The following is a 21,639-nucleotide window of genomic DNA, read 5'->3' on the forward strand; positions in this document are numbered from 1 at the left end:
TGATTTCACCAAAAGAGCTCATTCAGTTCCTCAGTGACCTCTAACGTCACCAACTTAAAGGACGTTACTTTATTTGGCCTCTCAGAAGCACTCAATAGCCTGTACTTTTAGAAGAGCTTTCTGGGGTGCCTGAGTGGCTCAGTCAGTTAAGCATCTGACTCTTAATTTTGGCTGAAGTCGTGATCTCATGGTTTGTGAGTTCAAGCCCCACATAGGGCTCTGTGCTGACAGTGGGGGACTGCTGGGGATTCTTTCTGCCTCCCTCCCAGCTCGTGCTCTCTCTCCAACTAAATAAACTTTAAAAAAAAATTCAAAAAAAGAAAAGAAAAACGCTTTATGTTTTCTTCCATGCTACTATCATGTTTAGTTAATGTGGCTGTGTGGAGTAGTTTAGGTTTTTGGGGGTTTTTTTGTTGCTCTTTGGGGTTTTGTTGTTTTTTTGTTTGTTTTATTTTGTTTTGTTTTCATTTTGTTGTTATTGTTGTTGTTTTTGCCTTTTTTGCCTTGCTTGCTTGGCTGCTCTTTTCTCATCAAAGCTCCCCATCTTAGACATGCTTCTCTTTTCACTCTGTATTTTCTCGTGGAGTTGTCTTATCAAAACATTCGGTTGCTGTATATGCTGAACCCCTGAATATTTATATCCAGAGCCCTGTCACCTCCTGTTATCCTAGATCTATGTATTTAAATATCTACTTTGCACCTCTACTTAGATACCTTATAGGCTTTCAAAATTCACCCAAGTCCAAAACCGAGTTTGTTATCTTTCCTTTCAGTTTTGAACCTCCTCCGATATGTGCTGTCATAGTTAAGAGCATTATTGTCTAGTTCCTGAAGTATTTTCAACCTAAGTGCTTTCAACTTTTGTTTATTCCTCTCTCTACCATGATAGTTACTACTATCATACAAACATCCATCACGTCTTACCTGAGCTGATTTAATAGCCTCCTAACAGGACTCTGCATTTGTTGTATCCCTTCTGATATTTCCCACATATTGCAGAAAAAGAAACATAAATATTATCACATCACATTCCTCTCCTTTCAAATCCTTCTGTACCTTCCTGCTGTTGTAATGACACGCTCATTGTACACCACATCCGTATTACCTCTGTGTTGCTCTGCTAAGCTCCTAAGGAAAATGACTTGTACAAAGGCCCTATGGTAGTAGATGGCTTCCAGATTCCCGACCATGCCATTCTATCTCCTACCACAGGGCCTTCACACAAGTCATTTCCTCTCCCTGGACCTCTCTCCCCATCCCCAGAAGCCTAACTGGCTTCTAATGTTATACTTCAGATCTCTGATCTCTGGTTTCTATGAATATGTCAGTTTTCCATACTATATGCTTTTGTAACATTACATACGTCCCTGTTACAACATTTATTACAGTCGGCATTTCATATCGTTGCCTTTATTCAGATTGGGATAGGAAATTGAAGTTTATAAAGGTAAAGTAACATATCTGTGGTTACCCATATTAGAAGTGGCTAAAATTAAAATCAAATCCAAAATTGCCAGACTCCTACCTAGCCCTTTGCTTCTTGCACCTTACTATGCTAGTTCTTGTGTGACACTCTATGAATCAAGAGCATTGATAGTGCCATCACTGTAACTACACCTGGGTCTATAAATTCACTCACAGTCTTTGGAGTTTTAATTTCACTCTTGATTTAAACGCAGAATTGATTTTGTGCGTTTCCCCAGGCAATATTTGACTAGCTTCAAATAAGAACAAAAAACAGTACATAGATTTTATGTGGAAATCATTCAGTTTGTAGATAGTCTTATTTTTTTTTTGTTTTAACGGGTATAATTATCCATCATTTCCATAATTCTTTTTATTGGCAGAGGCAGGGTGGGGTAGCTTATCATATACAAGTCATGCTTATTCCATTACAGTCATCAACTCACAACAATTAAAGGAGGTGAAATTCTCTATAGTTGGTACAATTACTTATTTGTTTCCAAGTTCAACTGGAAAATTTAATGAGCTTATAAATGTGGGGATGGAAAGGATGACATTCGTTAAGATGGCAGTATGCCCAAACAAGGTCTCAGTGACACATTTTTTTTTATTTCTTTAATTTGAATTTTTCCAAATTAAAAATGTCAACTAAGGTTTGCCACAAAATTGACCCTCTCCATTTATTCAGAAATTATATTTAATTTCTGATTTTGATACTTCAGTCTGAATAAAATGGAAATAGAGCCTAATACCAGAGGGAAGAGGGCATCATTCTCCTAAATCATTGTTTCCTAGTACACTTCTGCAGGAAAAAGGACTAAAAGATGTACATCTATATTTAAAGGGAGGATATAGTGTATGGTCTCAGGAAAGAAAAAGAAAAAGAAGAAAGAAAGTAAGTCCTCGAAATCAGACTCTGTGTATATAGGCTTTCATCCAGGTCTGTTGTGTCTGATATCCATTTGCCTAATTAAAGATGAATTTACTGCAAATGACTTCGCTGTTAGAGGAACATTACAAGTCATGGGCTCACTTCACCTGGCTCTGGAAGCTTCTGGGTCATTTTGGAAGAACCCCAGAAAGTCATGGTATGGGGAATTCAGCCTAGTTTTCTGGCTGTGAATTGGCATCAGCACTGAGTGAAGCTAGGCCAGAACATAAAACCAGGCAGTGCACCAGTATAGGCAGGGGGTGTGGTGAGAACAATACTCAAATCCAACATACAGAGTGTCTTCCTGGAGCCTGACCAGACAACCTGAAAACCACCCAAAATGCCAGGGACTGGCAAATAGATGGTATGGAAAAGAAAATGAACCAATAAGAGTATCTACATATCAGTACATCATGCTACAGCATTTTCTGAGGCCTTGGAATGCATGGCTTCACCATTTTTCCTTATGGTACTTTGCCCTCTGGAAAGGACTTTGTGAGTCTAGAGTCACAGTGAGAAGGCCAGGTTTGAATGGGAGAGCCCCACTGAAAGGAGCCAGGTATAGATTTCAGGAATGCATAGTGTCAGTTACTGGTGGTCAATTTAGGAAAGGAGGATGTGTGGGAAGCCTGAGAGGACATGGTGTGGATAAAGGAGAAGTAGTAAACTTGAAAAGCATCCCCAGGTGACAGTTGATGTACCAGTTGATGCACAGCTGAAAGCAGAAAATCCCTATAAAGACAGAAATATCTACTTATTCACTAGACAATAAGTCTTGTGGTGTCAACTGTGTAAGAAGCACTGCACTAGGTGATGGGGAAGTAGCAGTGAATCAAACAAATAGGTCAACAAAAATATGGTCCCTTGAACCAATGAAGCTTAAAGTGCAGTGCAAGAGTTTTTGAGCCAATGACACAAAATTTGAGACCAAAAAGGTAAGTAGACATTTAAAGGACAAATACAAGAATAATATGGAGGGAGAAAGAGAATATTACATATCAAGACTCTAAAAAGTTGAATGTTAGACATGGTAGAAGAAAGAGACTAGGTAGTATGGGTGGACAACGTTGTATCAGTCATACATATCTTTTGATATTATGTATACACATATATTCTCTGTATTCTTTCGTCCCTCAGGATTAATATTTTGCTATTGTACTTGACATAAAAGAAAACACTTATTTAAAATTTATCATTTGCTACATTTTGACATAAATATTCATCATGAAAACCTCATCCTTGAGACAATGAACATATCTATAACTCCCCCAAGTTTCTTCATATCACTTTGTAGTCTCTTTCCTCCACTCCTCCCTACTCCTGACTCCAGGTGTCCAGTTACATGCTTTCTGCTACTACGTGTTAGTTTAAAATTTCCAGAGTTTAATATAACTGCAGTAACACAACATGCACCTTTTTCTTGTCTGACTTATTCCACTCAACCTAGTTATTCTGAGATTGAAGTGTAGAATTTCTTATATCACTAATCCATTCCTTTTTATTGCTAAGTAAGATTCCCTTATATGGCTATACCACAGTTTTTTTTATTATTTTCCTGGTAGTGGGCCTTTGGATTATTCCAGATTTTTTTTTTTTTGCTATTGCAAATAAAGCCACTATGAATTCTTATGTACATAATGAACATATGCTTTCTTAGTCTTGGGTAAATACCCAAGAATGGAATGGCTGTGTCATAAGGTAGATATGTGTTTAACTTTATATGAAACTACTTTTTTGGTGGTTATACCATTTTTCATTTCTACCAGAAGTACACGAGAATAGAAATTGTTCACACCCTTGGTATGGCCAGCCTGTAATATTAGTCATTCTGTTAGTGATGCCTTATATCTCATTATAGTTCATTTTTCAATTCTATAATGACTAATGATGTTAGGCGTCTTTTTTATGTATTTACCATCTATATACCTTTGAAGAAGTGTTCATTCAAATATTTTGTCTATTCTTAAATTGTGTTGTCTTCTTCTTATTGAACAATAAAAGATCCTTACATATTATAGACACAACTCTATTGTTGAGTACATATTTTGCAGAGTTTTTTTTTTTCCCAGAATTTCCCTGTTTTTTTTTTCCTTTCATTTTCATTTTTTTCCTTTTCATAATGGTCTTGAAGATTAAAGATTGTGAATTTGGACATAGTTCATTTTATAGATTTAAAAATTTTTATAGCTCCTATCTTTTGTGTTATAGTTAAGAAATCTTTGTCAAACCCATGATTGCTAAGATTTTCTTGTACATTTTCTTCTAAAAGTATCATAGTATGAAATATTATATTAAGGTCTGTTTTTCATCATGAATTTATATTTGAAGAAGCTATGAAGTCAGGGTCAAGGTTCATTTTAGTAGCTATGGGTATACTATTATGACAATATCATTTTTTGAAAATATCCTTTCCCATTGAATGCCTTGGCATCTATATCAAAAATCAACTGGCCACAAATGTTCGCATACATTTCTGGACTCTTTTGTTTGTTCCATTGATTTATCTGTCTATAAATAGGCCAATACTATATTGCCTTGATTACTATAGCTTTATAAAATGTCTTGGGATAAAGTAGTTTGACACCTTCAGTGTTGTTCTCTTGGTTGTATATTAAAAAAATTGTTTTGGCTACTCTAGATCTTTTGTATTTCCATAGAACATTTAGAATCATCTTATTGGTTTTTACAACAGCAAAATGCCTCCTGAGATTTCAAATAGAATTTCACTCAGTCTATCCATCAAATTGAGAAGGATTGACATCTTAATAATATTGGGTCTTTTAATTCATGACCATGTTTTTATCTTTCCATTGATTTCGGTTTTAAATTATTTCAATAACATATGGCAAATTTCAGTGTATAGACCTTGTGTATCTTTTGTCAGATTTATCTCTGTGTACTTTATATATTTTTGATGCTTCTGTAAATGATACTTTAATTTCAATTTCTGATTATTTGTGGCTTTTAAATGGGCATACATTTAATTTTTATTGTTTATCCTGCAACTTTGTATCCTGAAAGCTTGCTAAGCTTACTTATTAGTTACACTAGCTCTTTGTAGATTCCATAAGCTTTTCTGCATAGATGATCATGTTGTCTGAGAACAAAGATCATGTTCCTTCTACTTTCCCAAGCTGAATGACTTTAATTTCTATTTTTGCCTAATTCCATTAACTAAACCTCCAGTACAGTGTTGAATAGAAATAGTAAGAGTGGATATTTTTGCTGTATCTTCCCCTGATCTTAGCAGAAAAGCATTTAGTCTATTACAATTAGGTATAGATGCTGTATAGATACTCTTCATCAGGGTGAAGAAGTTCCTTTCTAAGTTTTTGAGAGTTTTAATAAGAAATAAATGTTAGATTTTGTTAAGTAATTTCCCCCTGTATTCTGATAATTAAACAATTTTTTTTCTTGACTGTTAAAATTGTGAACACATTGATTGATTTTACCATATTAAACCAACCTTATATTCCTTGTATAAACCCCACTTGGTCACAGTGTATTACTTTTAACATCTTATTGGATTTTATTTTCTAAAATTTGTTAAGAATTTTTGCATATCAATGTAGGATATATGTCAATAAGTTACTTTCTTTTTATGTCTTTGGTTTTGGTATAAAGATAATGCTGGTATCACAGAAACAATTGTAATGTTTTCCCTTTCCTTCAATTTTAAGTGATGAGAAGACCCCAGGATGAGAGAAGAGAGTGGGATCCAAGGAATCAGTCTTTAACAAAAAATATAGTACTTTTTTCAATTAAGTCATTCTCTCTCAGGGTGCATGAGAAACACCTGAAACTTTCATTTAAGTAAAGATTTTCATTTAGAAGGTCCAATATGGATACCATACCATGTTGGCATTAACAACAACAAAGAAATCTCCCTTGTTCTTACATGGTTGATCCGTGTTCCAAAGATTTTTAGTTATTCAGTGGTTCTCAAATATGTTTCACAGGCCAGCATCAGAATCACCTTGGAACTTTTAAGAAACTGCAAATGTTCCATCCCCCGTTCATACCTGCTAAATCAGTAACTCTGGGAGAGAAAGTAGGTGGCCATCTGTCCTTCAGTAGCTCTCAAGGGGACTCCAATATATAGTAAAGTTTGAGAGGTACCGCACTATGTAAAGAAACAAAAGGAATAGATACAGATGCACTTAATTTTGTATATTTTGTGTTATAAATAGAGATGATTTATACTATGCTGACTTCCTTTTCTTTATATATATGGAAAATCTGAAAGTGAGAGAAGGGAGAGTAAGTCAAATGTTTGAATAGTATGCTGAAGTTATGGGTAATCAGGAAAATGCAGAAGCAGGCTGATGTGATTGTTAGTCACTATCAGCTATCTACTTAAGCAATGCTCTTGTCAACTGTATTGATGTCCTTCTTCCCAACTGTACAATCTTCTCTCCCAATTCTGAGCTGCTCAAGGGAGAGGTATGAAGAAGGCAGTTTCTTGGATTTGTATGCAGTTATTTTGCCAAATGGGTAAAAGGGAAGAAAAAAGAGATATAGTAGCTGGGCATATTTGCAAGAGAGTGAATGACTGTAATCATGGATCATAGTCTCTATGCCGTATAAAGAAAGAAAATGAAGACAAGAGGAGGATAATTAACAGAAAGTTCTGAGATCTATAGATAAAAAGGTCTGATGAGCTGGAAGATCTGTTTCAGTAGACGTATTTCAGAAATGATCTGGGATTGTAAATGGTAATGGCTAAAAAGTAGCATGCTTATATTTGAATTCTTGTGTGTGTGTGTGTGTGTGTGCATGTGTGTGTGATAAGAAGCTATCAGATATGACCTTGGTAATAGAGGTTGAGATTACTGTGCCAGATCATTGGTATTGAGGAAGTCAAGAATTGGGTGAATAAATATTCACATACACATTGAAGTTGTCTGTCATTAGTGATGTGAATCATAGTAGTGAATGGATGAATGGGAGACAGACAGAAAAGGACCAAATCAGAAAATACAGTGGCATCAGTATCACATAAAATAAATTGGAAGCCATCACTGACACAGGAAAATTCTGATGGACACATATTTGTTTCTCTAGAAGATTATTTTAGGCTCCACTATAATTTCAAAAATGTATGTCCCAGTATGTGCTAAATTTGTAGAATGTCTCTTGATAATAAGATTCATAATTATGATATCTGTACTTGATCAAAAATATACATGCATATTCAAAAAATAACCAGCTAGCCTGTAGACAATTGCAAAGAAATTGAATCATAATAACTTCCTTATGTTTTTCTATTCATGACAGGGACAAAAAAGTTTGCTCTGAAAAGCTCCTACCAACTCAGAAGTACAAGGATGAAAATTATCTCTGCCGTACCCTGCTAACATCCATTCTAATTCTGTTTTTCAAATTCACAGAGAGTGAAGAAGTTTATCAAAGGCAGGTGCTGTCAATTTCATGTATCATCTTTGGAATTGTCATCGTGGGCATGTTCTGTGCAGCATTCTACTTCAAAAGCAAGTAAGACCATTTCTCTCAAGTGTTAAAAGGTTACGTCTCAGAGAAAGTACTTTGTCTTTCTTTAACTTCACAGTCTCTGCTCCAGGCAGAGGCATCTTGTGCAAATGGGCCCATCAAACATCTATAAATGACTTAGAGTCTTTTACAGACTGTGGGGAATATATGCAGCATGTGCATACATGCATGTGCGTGGTTTGTCTTTGGTGCATATAGCAATTATCCCTTTCTGTGATCATGAACATTCTGTGTTTTTTGCATTTTTTGATGGTCAGAAGTAAAGGCTTGGTGTCTTCCTGCCACTAAGGGGTTAACACTTCTGAACAGAGAACTCACTGGTGTAGACCTAAATATTATCAACAAATATCTGTCCTTTACTGCAAAAATACTCCACACTTTCCTTTCATAGTATTTTTACCTGATACCCATAAAGATTTCAGCCAAATGTGAAGTATGAATACTGTAAAATCTACCTTGGTTCACTAGTTGGTAAGCATATCTCAAATATGCCCTGTTAAGAAACTAAAATTTCTGGGGCACCTACCTGCTCAGTAGGAAGACCATGTGGCTCTTGATCCCAGGGTGGTGTGTTCAAGCCCTACATTTGGTGCTAAGATTAGTTAAGTCAATAAATACATAAACTTAAAAAAAAAAAAAACGAAACCAAAACTTCTGCTTAAGGTGCTTATTTTCTTATTTTTGACTAATAACATATAATAAAATATATACATGCCTAAATAGGCATACAAATATATTTATTCCGGGGGCACCTGGACAGCTCAGTCGGTTAAGCGTCCAACTTCGGCTCAGGTCATGATCTCACAGCTGGTGAGTTTGAGTCCCGTGTCGGGCTCTCTCTCAAAAATAAACATTAAAAAAATTGAAAATATATATATTTATTCCAAACAAACTTTGATAAAGGTATTTTATTTATGGAAATTTTATTTAAGTCATGCAAGCCTTAAGAAGTTGGCACAGATTCTGTTCCTACAGCTTGTCTGAAATGCAAGCCAATGTGTAATTGCTTTTCATTGGACCTATATTTGTCTGCCCATTTGCTCTTCTAAAAATGGATCCATTTCCAGATATAGTCTCTGACACCTGTCTGCATGTTGTATATGTTGATCTTTAAAAAGAACAGAAATTATGATTTTTAAAAATAATAGAAACTCGGGTATGGATCCATAGTTAGTAACTATTATTTTTTAATAAACTATTTCAGAATAGGCTTAGATTTTTAGAATTACTGTGAAAATAGGACAGATAGATCCTACATATCCCAGACCCAGTTTCCCCTAATATTAATGTCTTATATTAGTATGTTGCATTGGTCACAATTAATGAAATAGTATTGATACTATATTACTAACTGAAGTTCATACTTTCAGATTTCCTTAGTTTTTACTTAATGTGCTTTGTTCCAGGCCCCATCCAGGATACCATATTTAATTGTCACATCTCCTAGGCAACTCTTGGCTGTGACTGTTATTAGTGTTCATTTTTGAGAACTTACTCTTTGTCAGGGACACTGGGCTTTTCATGTATTATCTCCCAATTCTCACAACAATTCAAATTGTTCATTATTGCTGCATTGTTCAAATAATAACAGAATTTAATTTTAAAATATTAATTTGTCAAAGCCACACAGTAGGAAATTACAGATGGGGTCTTTGCATTTCTGCAGTTCTAGGTGAAACTGCATGCTCTAAGCCACTCTACCACATTGGGCCCCACAGTCCTCCCACTAGATGGTGGAAGGTGAAACTGCTAAGGGTGAATCAGGAATATCACGCCCTGGTGCAGCCCATCATGCTTTATGTTCTCTAGGGAGCTTACATGGTGTTTGGTCAGGATTTTAACATGTGTTCACTCAGACCTGTATTCAAGTCATCAGGCTGCCACTTGCTTGTTATATATTATTAGGCAAGTTGCATCTAGTCCCTTAGTCTCAGGTTCCTTGTTTTGGTAAAATATGGCCAAAAATAATATTTACCTTGTAGAATTTGTTGGGGATTCACAGGATAACACCACAAGGAGCACAGCACAGTGTTCAAAAGAGTAAGTACTCAGTGAAGGCGTGCTATTGTTAACACCTGCAGTTTCCCACACCGGAACTTAGAGGCTGGGTAACTACAAAATGAAGAGTAGGCAGTGGCCCAAGACAGGTAATCACACTCAGCAGGGCGTTAGATAGAAGGGTCTCCTCGAAAGTGCTGCGCAGGGGAAAGAAGTTGTGTATTTAACAATAAGCAAATTGCCATCAAGTGGTAGTTAATCACTTATTTTTATGATTTGTATTTGCAACACATTTAGACAAAAAAAAACTGATGATAGTCACAAGAACGGAGAGCAGCTGGGTAACGAGGGGACCTCCATCTTCATGGCTGTCACGCCAATCTCTCCCTCTTTAGGCAGCACGTGGGCTCTGACACGAGCTCTCCCAGAGCTCTGTGCAGCGTCAGGGTTTAATGGAAACACTGTTCAACATCATTCATTATGGGGGACTCAGAGAACTGACCCAGTGGAGGAACACTAATTAGAATGTTGTCTTCCTGCCTGCCCAGCTGGGACACATTTTTTATTAAAAATTAAATAAATAAGAAACTGTGAGAATAATAAAGTAATAATAAGAATTGAAGCCTTTTCCAAGTGGAGTTATATTTCTCATTAGAGACCTAGACTGTATTTCCTTCTAGCACAATTTCCAGGCAGGGTCTTCCTTTATTTTTCTTTGCCTGAGAGGAATACTATACCTCACACCAAGCATCTAATCTATATAGCTGAAAGCAATGTAAATTTTTATAACACATTGGCACATGTTTCTTTGCACTCATTCCTGAAATTCTAATTCTCATCCCTAGGTCTTGGAGATAACAACACAGGCAGACTCTACTCAAAATTTTCTTACTTTCACACATACTGTAACTTTGTTGACTTGTGTGTCATTTGTTTGACTTCATCTTGGACATGCCAAGTCTTCTATGATTCTATGATCTCTCCATCATTGGTTTCTGAATAAATTCACTTAAACCAGCTTTCTATATACTGGGATATACAGGTCCCAGCCAGATAAAGTCAAGAGTTACCCAAAAGCTCACATTCTCTTGGTCATTGATGTTTTAGCTTCCATAATCTCTCAGATCCCACCACTCTGGTCCTTTGTCCATTGTCTTGTGAACCCTTGGTTTGGCATGACCTCTCCACATGGAATATTACAGCAAATTGTTAGCGGATGAAAGCTTGAAGGCGGTTAACATGATGAGGTCAAAATGATGAACACCTTAGATTTAGAGGATTTTCTGAGTTAATTGAACCGCAACGACTCTAAAGGACATAATGAAAGAAATTCTCTTCTCATCACACCTAATAAGTCCATATATTCCCATAAGTGATTAATGGAACTATTAGTTGACCTATTCAAATCTGGCTGATAGGGCTCACATGGTAACTATAAATTCTTCTAGGTTTCTTTTTATGTTCAACTCATATGGGTAAGAAGAGTGAGGCTGCCTGTAGGAGTCCTTAGTAGACTTCGGAAGTACAAAACACAATTTAACTCTAAAAACAGAATTGGGATAGGAGAGGAGATGTTCCAGCAGACAGAAGCTGAGACAAATAATGATAACAACTGAGAAACACAGAAGGAAAAAGGAGAACCGGTGCTCCCAGTAAAACCCAGCCCTAACGGTAGGTTATTGCCCTCTGAGGTCAAAGATTTTAGCAACAAGGGAAGCCCATTAAGGACAGGCAGTGGATGCTCTGATATGCAGCTTCGATTCTCTTCGGCAGTGAAGATCTTTGTCCTCCAGTTGCTAAAACAAATATAATCAAAGTTGCCTTGCTCTGACCCGAGAGAGCCCACCTCCAATGACAGGTCAGTGTAAGGCTCTGAAGGCCTAGACCTTTGCCCCAATTTGGGGTACAAGGCCATGCCAATTTCAGACCCTCTCCTCCCACCCCGCCCCTGCGGTGGGATTTGCCGAGCTCTTCAAGGAGACTGCATTATGTTCCAATCTCTCCCTCGGCCCAGTCCTGCATCCCTCCCTTTGCTTCCACGGGTGTGGATCCAAAGAGCACCCCCCAATAAAAATCCTGCATGCTATCTCCATCTCAGTGCCTGCTTCCCTGGGAGCCCATTCTGCAACATTACAAACAATGCCTAGACTTGTGATACCTGACATTCCACAACTTACATCTCGTTGCTGAATGAACTGGACCAGAGAAACTTAAAACTCAATGAACTATAAAATGTTAACACTGACATTGTTAGGCTAGCAGGGTCCCAGTGTGCAATGCCCGTATCTTGTCTTTCCCAGAGCACTGACTCTCGTGAAGAGAGCTAATGGAATTGCGATTAGATGCTTCTCATCTCCCAGTTCCCATTTATTGGGTGAAGGAGGAAAGAGCAGAAATATGTGTGTTTGGGGCAGAGTAGGGATGGCAGAGAAGGAAACCAGTTCAGAAAGGAAAGAAAGTCTGTGTATCCTGGAATATTAGTGAGTCAAGAGTGAATGAGTGAGAAGCCAGTACAGAAAAGCAAATTATAAAAGGATTTAGGAAATTGCAGTCAGATATTTTTATAAGGAAAATTCCTTTTCAAGTTGGCATTTCCCAGACACTGAATTATAGAATTACTGAAAAGATTGTTAATGTTTCTACTATTTCATCCTTAGGAGAGTAACTGAGTCCTTCCTCTGTGCCAAGCCCCCTTTTACTGCCTCACCAATGATTTACTTAGGTAGAATCACCTGATCTGTTTCCTTCATCAATGAATCCCTGATGGGATTTTGTGGCTATAACATGCTTCATAAAATGCTGATATGATACATTTATTTTGAACAATAGGCTACAGATTAGCTGTCAGGAAATAGGTAGATTATTACAACTAGATTAAAGCAACTAGAAGTACTAGAGATAAAAGTCCCCCAAACAATTGAAAATAAAAAAGAAATATTTAAACAAACAGAGCTACATCACACTGGTGTTATAAATTCAGAAGAGTTAATGATGCTCAGAGCCTCCAATTCGGGTAGCAAATACTGTCAACTTGCTTGTGAGTGACGCAATTAATACAATCCTTTCTTTTATCTTTGAGTCAGTGTTCTAATTCCCCTGTAGGATCTGTCCATCCAACTAAGCTTGCTAAATACGAGAAGGGGAGCAGATCAGCACTTTACAGGTGTTCTCACATTTAGTTTCCACAGTGTCCATGGAAGTTGACTTTTACAACTGCACACACAGATGGGGAAACCAAGGCTCAGAGAAGTTTAGGGAAACAGTTTGATTTAGGAAATCAAAGCAAAAGTGGTGGGTGGCAGAGGGTCCCACCCCTGGGACAGCCAAGGTGGGGGGTCCCACCCCTCTGACAGCCAAGCCCATTCTCTGTAGAGTGCTGCCTGCCAGGACAAGCTCACTGCAAGAGACAGTACTCACACTCCACCAAAGGCTCTATCCTTCACAGGGATCTTGGGAAGAGGAAAAAGTTCGGGGTGGGGGAGGGGATGATTCTGCAAAGTGTTTGTGTGTGTGTGTGTGTGTGTGTGTGTGTGTGTGTGTGTTGTGGATACTGAGTCTTCTGCTGATAGATAGTTGCTGTAAAGCCCTTGGAAGAGAGCAGCTAACAAGGCAGGAAATTGCTGCATCCTTCTGATGCAGCCACTGCCTGACTTAAACAACGGTCACCCCACATATGCAGGCAGGAGTACCTCACTCAGAGTCCAGAGATCGAGAGCAATCTCAGCCTTCCCACTGAGAAGCTGTGGGACCATGGCAAATGGTTTGACAGTCCCAAGTGGTGGTTGAGGTTACACAGAATGCAACCAGCTGGGCTGGACTCACATCCAGGTCCAACACTTAGTAGCGATATGACTCTGGGAAAATGATTTCACTTCTCTGTGCCTCAGTTTTCTCATCTGTTGAATGAGTATAGGTTCCTGCCTCATCACACAGAATTACTATGAAGAGTAAGTGGGTTCATACACGGAAAGCACTTAAAATGATGTGTGGCACATAGTAGGTGGTCTTTCAAGAGTTAACTATTTTTGCTGTGATTTACCAGCTGGAAATAAAAGTCTTCACATTTGGGACTAATGGTAACAATAAATGAGCTGTTTCTGAACTGCAAGAGAAAACATACACAATACAGTATATACGTAAGCTATGCAATCAAGCTATGCATGCTTATAAATGTAAATATAACAAATATAAATGTAACTCTGCAAGTATGTTATATGTGGCTGGTAGCTCTAAGCTTCAAATTTTTCCCCTAGTTACTTCTTCAGAGCATTTCTAATTCTTGCAGCTGATCACCAAGGGTTAGGGACCTCTGCATCCATGCGGCCCAGAAAAATTCATTATGCTTATCCCTGCCTTTGGAGTGCCATTGGGTGTGAATCTCCGGGTGTTTATGGATAATACCAGTTTCTTTCCAGATTAGAAGCTATCTAACGGGGTTGGCGTGTTGAAAATGAAGGAAGGCTTTCCTTTATTAACTGAGTTCATCCAGCTTTAACAAATGACAAACATACATGTTGGGAACAAATGAACCCCCCAAATACAAACAGAATAAATTTGTGTTACTATTTATGCATGTATTTATTTAAACCTGCAGGAAACAAGCTAAACAAATTCAAGAGCAGCTGAAAGAACCACAAAATGGTAAAAACTACAGTCTCAAAGCATCCAGCACAATGGCAAAGTCAGAGAACTTGGTGAAGAATCATGTCCAGCTGCAGAGTGTAAGTTACCTGTTTACACATCTGTTCCTACAGCCCGTCTCAGTGTTTCCAGTTCAGGGGGGATGGGATGCTTGGGATCAGATGTGTGTGTTCTTTTCGGCATTTGTAGATTTTTCTTTAAGTCACTTTGCAGTTCTGTGTGTGTACATGTCCACGTGCACAGGCTGAAACAGAGAAAACTTAAATCTCAGCCCTTGATTATATTCTGCAATATAAATTCATCTCTGAAAGCAAAAAGAGCTCCAGTTGTTTGTTCCATAATGACTTATTACATTCCTACTGTGTCAGAAATTGTGCTGGGCACCAGGGATACAATGCTCCCTACCTTATGGGAACTTATCTATGGTAAGGGGCACAGATGCCAGAACAGAGGAGGTATGTGGGCTGAGATGGTTGACATTGCAGTAGGTTGGAGAGTAGACCAAAGAGAGGGAGGGAGATGGGTGGGTGCAATGTTCATCATATAGTCAAAGAGCAAAGACCAAGAGACTAGAAAAAAACAGAAAAAGTAAAACCATGGAATCCCAAGAACGTGTACTATATTCCAGCAACTCCAAGGTAAGGGGTGCAAGAGAGGTCAAAGGTAAGACAGGTGGGAAGTGAGACTTGTATTCCCACAGTCAGTGCTTCCTAATACCAGGGCTTAAATGGATACCAGAATTTGAAATACAAGCTCTTTGAATCTTACATTCTTTCTAATGTTATTATAATCATTTCCGAGATATATTGCAAAACACTTAATTAACGACAAGCACATATCATCTAAGACATACTGAAATATTCCTCTCAGGGTAGCAAATTCTTTGCCCCTGTATAAGATTGCACATCCAGATTCCGAGACACAAAAGGAACAAAAGCCATGGTATAAACCTAGGATTTGAGTATAATAAGCAATCACCCAGGACACATTCATGCCCCTCCCAATGCATAAATCACTGAAAATTTATACATCATTTGTGATTCTAAAAAATCATTATCCAAAAGTCACCATTATGTTATGCATAACAGATGTACTTAGATGTTTAATGTGGAATTCATAAATCGGAATTGCTTCCCAGCCAAATTTTGTTAAACTTGTAATCATAGTTATGTGGGGACTGTTCTCTGAAACAGAGGGAATGTTTCTGCTAATGATTTTTGAGTATTATCTCACTGCCCTAAAACAAATGCAGGAGTGGAGGCTTTCAAGTCCTTTGCAACTGGACCTGCTGAAGATAAACAAAGCCAGCCACTGGTTAAAATAGTAAGGGCAGGTTTTAATCAGGAATAGACTATTGCATTATGAAAGAAGGTCCAGCATGAACTGAACTCAACTTCAGTTTGTACAGAGGTGACTGGTTGTTTCAAAGGGAGAATGAGGGAATGGGGTGGGGAGCAGAAACTGTAGGGTCTTGGCAGAGTCAGGGAAGTGAAACAGTACAGAGATGATCAGTGTGCATGCCAGTTTCGTCTGTTAGCTGGCAGTTAATTGAGCTTAGGATTCTGTACTTCCACAGAGCGGAAGGCCGACATGCTATCCTTCCTAATGATTACGTTTCAAAGATATGGCTTTCAGGTCCCTGAGAAAGAAACTCCGTTAGGAGTTTGTAGGAGACACACACACATCTCAGAATGACAAAGGGTGGTTTACAATTGTAAGTCCTTTTAAGGGAGGTCAGTGGCCTTTCCTCCAGCATTGGCTAGAGCTACCAGCAAGTTCTTTTGGAGGCTTTGAGTTTTTGTTTTTGTTTTTGTTTCTTAGGCAGACTTTTTAAGGAAGGTTAGGGCTATTCCAGGGGCAAAGCCTTGAACCTTTAGAGACTATATTAGAGTTTACTCAAGACTTTTAGTGCGGGGATGATTGAGTGAAGTCATTTGTGCTGGGAATCTGCAGTTTTGATAGGCCAAAGTTAAGGCCTAGTAGAAAAGAGGGCTCAGAGGAGCCTGTCTAGAGTTTGGTTGGGAATAGTCTCGGTCAGTCCTGATGGATTTTACAGGGTTGCAGCGAGAGCACACTCACAATTTTGTATCCTCTGTTTTCACCAAACAGATGATCAATAGCATTTTCTGTCTGCTTTATGCTCTCCACAAACTCATTTGGGAGATAGCATAATTGTCCACAAAGTGGCCACGTCACAATGTCCTCGTCCTTCCCTCCTTGTAGACATTCGTGTTCTTTCCTGTGGTTTACTATTAAAGGAATATTAAGATAAACTCCTCACTCATATGCTCCACCACCCCTCGTTTGACTGCAACTATTAGGATTAGAATAACAAGAAATTACAAAGTGTAGAGGTTCCAAAACTTAAAAGATCTTTGGGTGCATTGGCTTTTAATTTCTTTTTTTCTCCCTCTTCTCCCTTCTCCAGCCCACCCATATCCACAATTTTGTATGTTGGCACAGGGAAGCAGACCGTGGGCTCAACTGGATCATTCTCACAGGGCCTAAGATAAGATGTGGGAAAGTGTCTTTTTATATTCATCCTGTTTTGGATACAGAGAATATATATAGGACATTTTTTCCCTGAGTTGCAGTGTGGTCAGCTAGGACAATACATTTCAAGGGATCATGAGTTTTAGATTGGGCTGGGAGTGCAGGCAGAGAATAGATAGGAGAAGGAGGCATTTAAGGACTCTGAAAAAGGAGAGTGAGGTGCATTGAAGAGACACAGGAATGCTAGCCATAGCATTCTATGCTTTGCCAGCTTGGGCCCAAGGGACTGCCTGAGAAGGTCCCTTTAACCAGACTAGACTAGAATGAATAAGTTGCTTTCCCAAAGGCACATATCAGTTTCAGTGCTAGAAAGTAACATGGGTCACTAGCAGCTTTGTTATACTTTGGTCAACATTTCTTTTGCTAACTTAATAGGAGAAAATGTTTTTTGTTTTTTTTTTCTAATTTACATTTAACTATTTGAGAGTGTAGTACAATCTCAGTCCATATATTTCTAGTCAAATTTCCAGTTTGATGAATTATGTCCATGCTGATACTCTTGCTCATAATTTTGTTGTAAGAATCAAATAGCAATTTGTAGTTTTTCTTGTCATACGTTATGGGAGAAAACAGTAATGGAGAGTATATATCAATAGTACATTGAAAAGGAACAGAAACTTTTAAGATTTGCTTTCCTTCAATGTTATGCTCAAGATATACAAGGAGAAGTATACAAGGACATCTATACAGCTGGAGGCCAGGTAACTCTAGTCTTAGAGCAAGCAGTAATCTGATGTGTGGCTCAAATTTTCTGCTTGAATAGTAACAAGCAAATGTATTGAGGAAAACTTAATAAAGCAGTTTTTCTTTGTAGGTCCATATTTTTTTCTTCCGGCAAGATCTAGGAGGCAATACCAATGTCGATGTTAAAAACAAACAATGATAAATGAAATAGTGACAATCATAATAGCAAATAGCATGTATTGAGTACATACACAGAATAATACTCAATAATAGAGAGGCATTGACTCACTTAGTCCCAACAACGACTACTTAATTTACACCCACTATGTGCAGAAGAGGAAAATGGGACTCAAAGCTTAAGAGATGGAAAGTCCGTCTCTATCAGACATCCAGTGAGTAGCAGAAAGCCCATCTCACATCTTTATAACTCAGTGCTTTAACAGGGGGCAGTGTTGCCCCAGAGAACTTTTGGCAAAGACCGGAGACTTGGGGTAATAAAACGTGAGAAGCATCTCTGAGCAGAGGGCAAAAGTGCTGATAAATATCCCACAATGCCCAGAAAATTATCCTTCCCAAATGTCAAGGGCAGTGAGGAAATCCAGAGTCCAAGGTCCAAGCTGCATGGTGTGTCCCTTAGGAAATTCTGAACACCTAGCATAGGAATTCTATGGTTATTTCTACTACACAGAGGGTGGATGGGTTATCCAGGTACACTATAATCCTTGGAGGGAAAATTTCAGAGTAGGACACCATATCAGGCAAATCTGTCTTTATTTTATCTTGAATCCCAAGTTAACTACTTGAAATTCTTTGCAAATTGCAGTGTTTAACAAATGAATAGTCTGCGTCTGGCATTCCCTTAAGTTCATTAAACATTCATGGGGAAGGGTTTCACTTTACAGTCATTTAACAAGATGTGAAACACCTAGTCCAGTGAAGCAGCATCATACTCTGGAAACACTCGACTCAGAGGCTGCAGAACTAGACCTGGCAATGCCTCACAAGCACCTAGCGCCTAACCATCATTTACAAAATGAAGTATTTGTGACTCAGAGAGATGAACTGACCTCATTTAACTCTGTCCTGGAGAAGAGAGAGAGAGAGAGCGCCAGCGCAAGCAAGCTGGGGCTAGCATTATAATCTCTAGACTGGCCAAGGGAGTGACACTTCTCAGCCTGATTCAGGGATCAGAAAGAGAAGTCATTAAAAGAGAGATGATGTAGTCTTCTCTCTTAAAATAAAGAGAAAATATATGTAAGTGAAAAGTTAGGGACTAAAATTATATACCCCTTCCCACCTTTTTTTCAATAACCATCTTAGGAAAGATAGGTTTATATGGGAGGAACATTCAGTGAGGAAGAATTGGAAGATAATATTTGCATCCATAAGGAGAATAATAAGAATTTAATGCCTAACACAGTCTTGATAATTGGTAGAGAGAGGCATCCATTTATTCTGTAATACTTGTTGAATACTTCTCTATGCTGTGCACTGAATGAAGAGCTTGAAAAATACAAACAGAAGAGATGGATCTTGGCCTCAAGGAGCTCACAGCATAGTGGTAGAAACAATAGCGTAAGCATACACAGCAGTTTTTCTATGATGTAGACACATTAAGTCAATTTGCTATTAGAGAATGGAAAAGGACATCCAGAATTGTCTGGGGGAATAATAAATCCTGCCCAAAATATGTAACATAGGAACAGAGTCTTGGGAGTGAGTTGAAGTTCATCAGATAGTTTGAAGGGGGTTGGTCAGAAGAGGTAATTTCTTTATAGCATGAATCAAAGTTAACTTTGAATAGTTCTAGTCTAAAACCTGATGTCCTGTTTTAAATATCAAATTTAACTTGTTGATTCATTATAGATTCATACATTCACCTATTCAAATATACATTAAATATTTAGTAAGGACTAGGCACTATATTAATAACAAGGTATACAATGATAACTCTAAATGACAATGTCCTTACTGATTACGATAAGTGATAGAATCCACAAACAAATGTGCCAAGGCTTCCAGTCAATAGTGAACAGTCCCATCAGAGCTTATGGAAGGCAGGTCTGAGAGCTGATCTGACAATATGGTAATAGCAAAGAGCTCTCTCAGAAGACAGAACGATAATGACACATGCTCAATTCACCTAGCTGAATGGGGCACTTGGTTGAGGTGGATGGTGGGTTGTAGGTGGTAGGGGTGAGGAGGAGTATTTGCTGTGCCCAGTGTGTGGAAAGAGTGTTTCCATGGAAATGGGTTGAAGTTTGACTGCAATTGTATAGCTCTTCCTGCTTGGGATATGGTGCAGAAATTCCCAGCATAACAGCTGGAGTCAAATTGTTTTTAATTACTTGCATAAGAAATCACACTTTGAATTATCCCATAACTGCTGATTTTCACCATGCTCTGGGCTCCTAAGTCAGACTTCTAGTAAAGAACTTTTTGAGACAGACATAGATGATCTGGGAGCAATGCAGAGAGACAGACATTTAAAACCATTTAAAAATAACCTCCTTCCTGCCTTTATTGCCTGGGGTTCCAGACCAGGTGATTATCAGCTGTGTCATCATTGCTTTCCAACACAGACATGCTTTTATTTAACCTTCTGACTCCTGCTGCGTGCATTGGGCAGACCTGGAAACAACATCGTTGCCCTACTTCCAACATGCACCTGCTTCATTTGACAGGTATATTGATTTCAGCGCACCATCAACAATGTGTTAGGAGCAAGGCAGGTGATGGTGCAAACAACAGTAGATGTCCTCAGCACCCAGAAGCAGCCACAAGGTGGGCTTTCACGAAAGCCAGTCGGGTTGAGTGCTTCCTTAAGAGATAACAGTATTGACCAGGGCCTCTGTGCATGATTAAAAGGAAATTGTTTCAGCTCATGTTGAAAGGGCTAGTGAAAGGACTGAGGCATCTCCTTATGAGGTATTAAAGTGACATTTTGTACATTATACTGAATGAGATTTTAACAAAACATGTATACACACAAAAAGTCAAGATCTGCATGAGTGCCAGGAAAGAACATGGAATCAACTACCATCCTTGTAACATTGTACAGAAATGTTAATGGAAAGAACCAGACAGGTAGCTTTTTGGAGATATTATCTGATGGATAAAATTGTGCAGCCCGTAACTCCTTCCAGGGATGGAAATGTATAAATTTTGGAAGGGGCCATAATAAATGCTTTCAGCATAGAGCATAAAATGTCCAAAGGCTATAATCCTGGTCAGTTAAGCTACTTTTAAGGAGGTTGGTGCAGACTAGCTGTTTTGCTGAGTGGATTATACACCTTCAGAGCCTATGGCTGAAAATAAAGGGAGGCTCAGTCTCTAAATAATAATTTTTCTCTTCCTCCTCCTCCACCCCTTCCTCCTCCTCCCCACTCCTTCTTCTTGTTCTCATGTGTGTCTTTTGCTTTTTAAAAATTCTTTTTATTTTTTTATTTTTAAAGTAGATTTTCTTTTTGGGAAAGTTTTAGATTTACAGAAAAGTTGCAGAAATAGTACAATAAGTTCTCATATACCCTGTACTCGGGTTTTCCTATTAACATTGTACACCCGCATGGTACATTTGTTAAAATTAAAACCCACAGACAGGTGTTGTTATTAACTCATATCCATAGTCTATTCAGATGTCCTCAGTTTTTACCTAATTGCTTCTGTTCCAAGATTTCATCCAGAATGCCATGTTACATTTAGTTGTCATTTCTTGTTAGGTTCCTCTTGGCTGTGACTGTCAGATTTTCCTTGTTTTAGTGGCTTTGACAGTTTTTAGGAGTACTGGTCAAGTATTGTGTAGGATGCTCCTCTACTGGCATTAGTTTGATGTTTTCCTCATGATTAGATTGGGGTTATGG

General features: G+C 38.3%; 1 protein-coding gene across 4 annotated transcripts in view; it reads left to right on the forward strand.

Moving 5' to 3' along the window:
• NRG3 (neuregulin 3) overlaps window positions 1-21,639 on the forward strand; it is a 1,058,853-nt gene that overhangs the window by 1,016,590 nt on the left and 20,624 nt on the right. For all 4 annotated transcript variants that reach the window (XM_047072600.1, XM_047072602.1, XM_047072601.1 and 1 more), the window contains exons 5-6: window positions 7,786-7,888; window positions 14,496-14,622. In XM_047072600.1, coding sequence (XP_046928556.1) covers window positions 7,786-7,888; window positions 14,496-14,622 — 230 coding nt within the window. The remainder of the gene's footprint in view (window positions 1-7,785; window positions 7,889-14,495; window positions 14,623-21,639) is intronic.

The sequence above is a fragment of the Lynx rufus genome, unplaced genomic scaffold (assembly GCF_022079265.1).
Source record: "Lynx rufus isolate CCGP_SWC_20201006 ecotype Redwood Valley unplaced genomic scaffold, mLynRuf1.p SCAF_11, whole genome shotgun sequence".
NCBI classification, from domain to species: domain Eukaryota; kingdom Metazoa; phylum Chordata; class Mammalia; order Carnivora; family Felidae; genus Lynx; species Lynx rufus.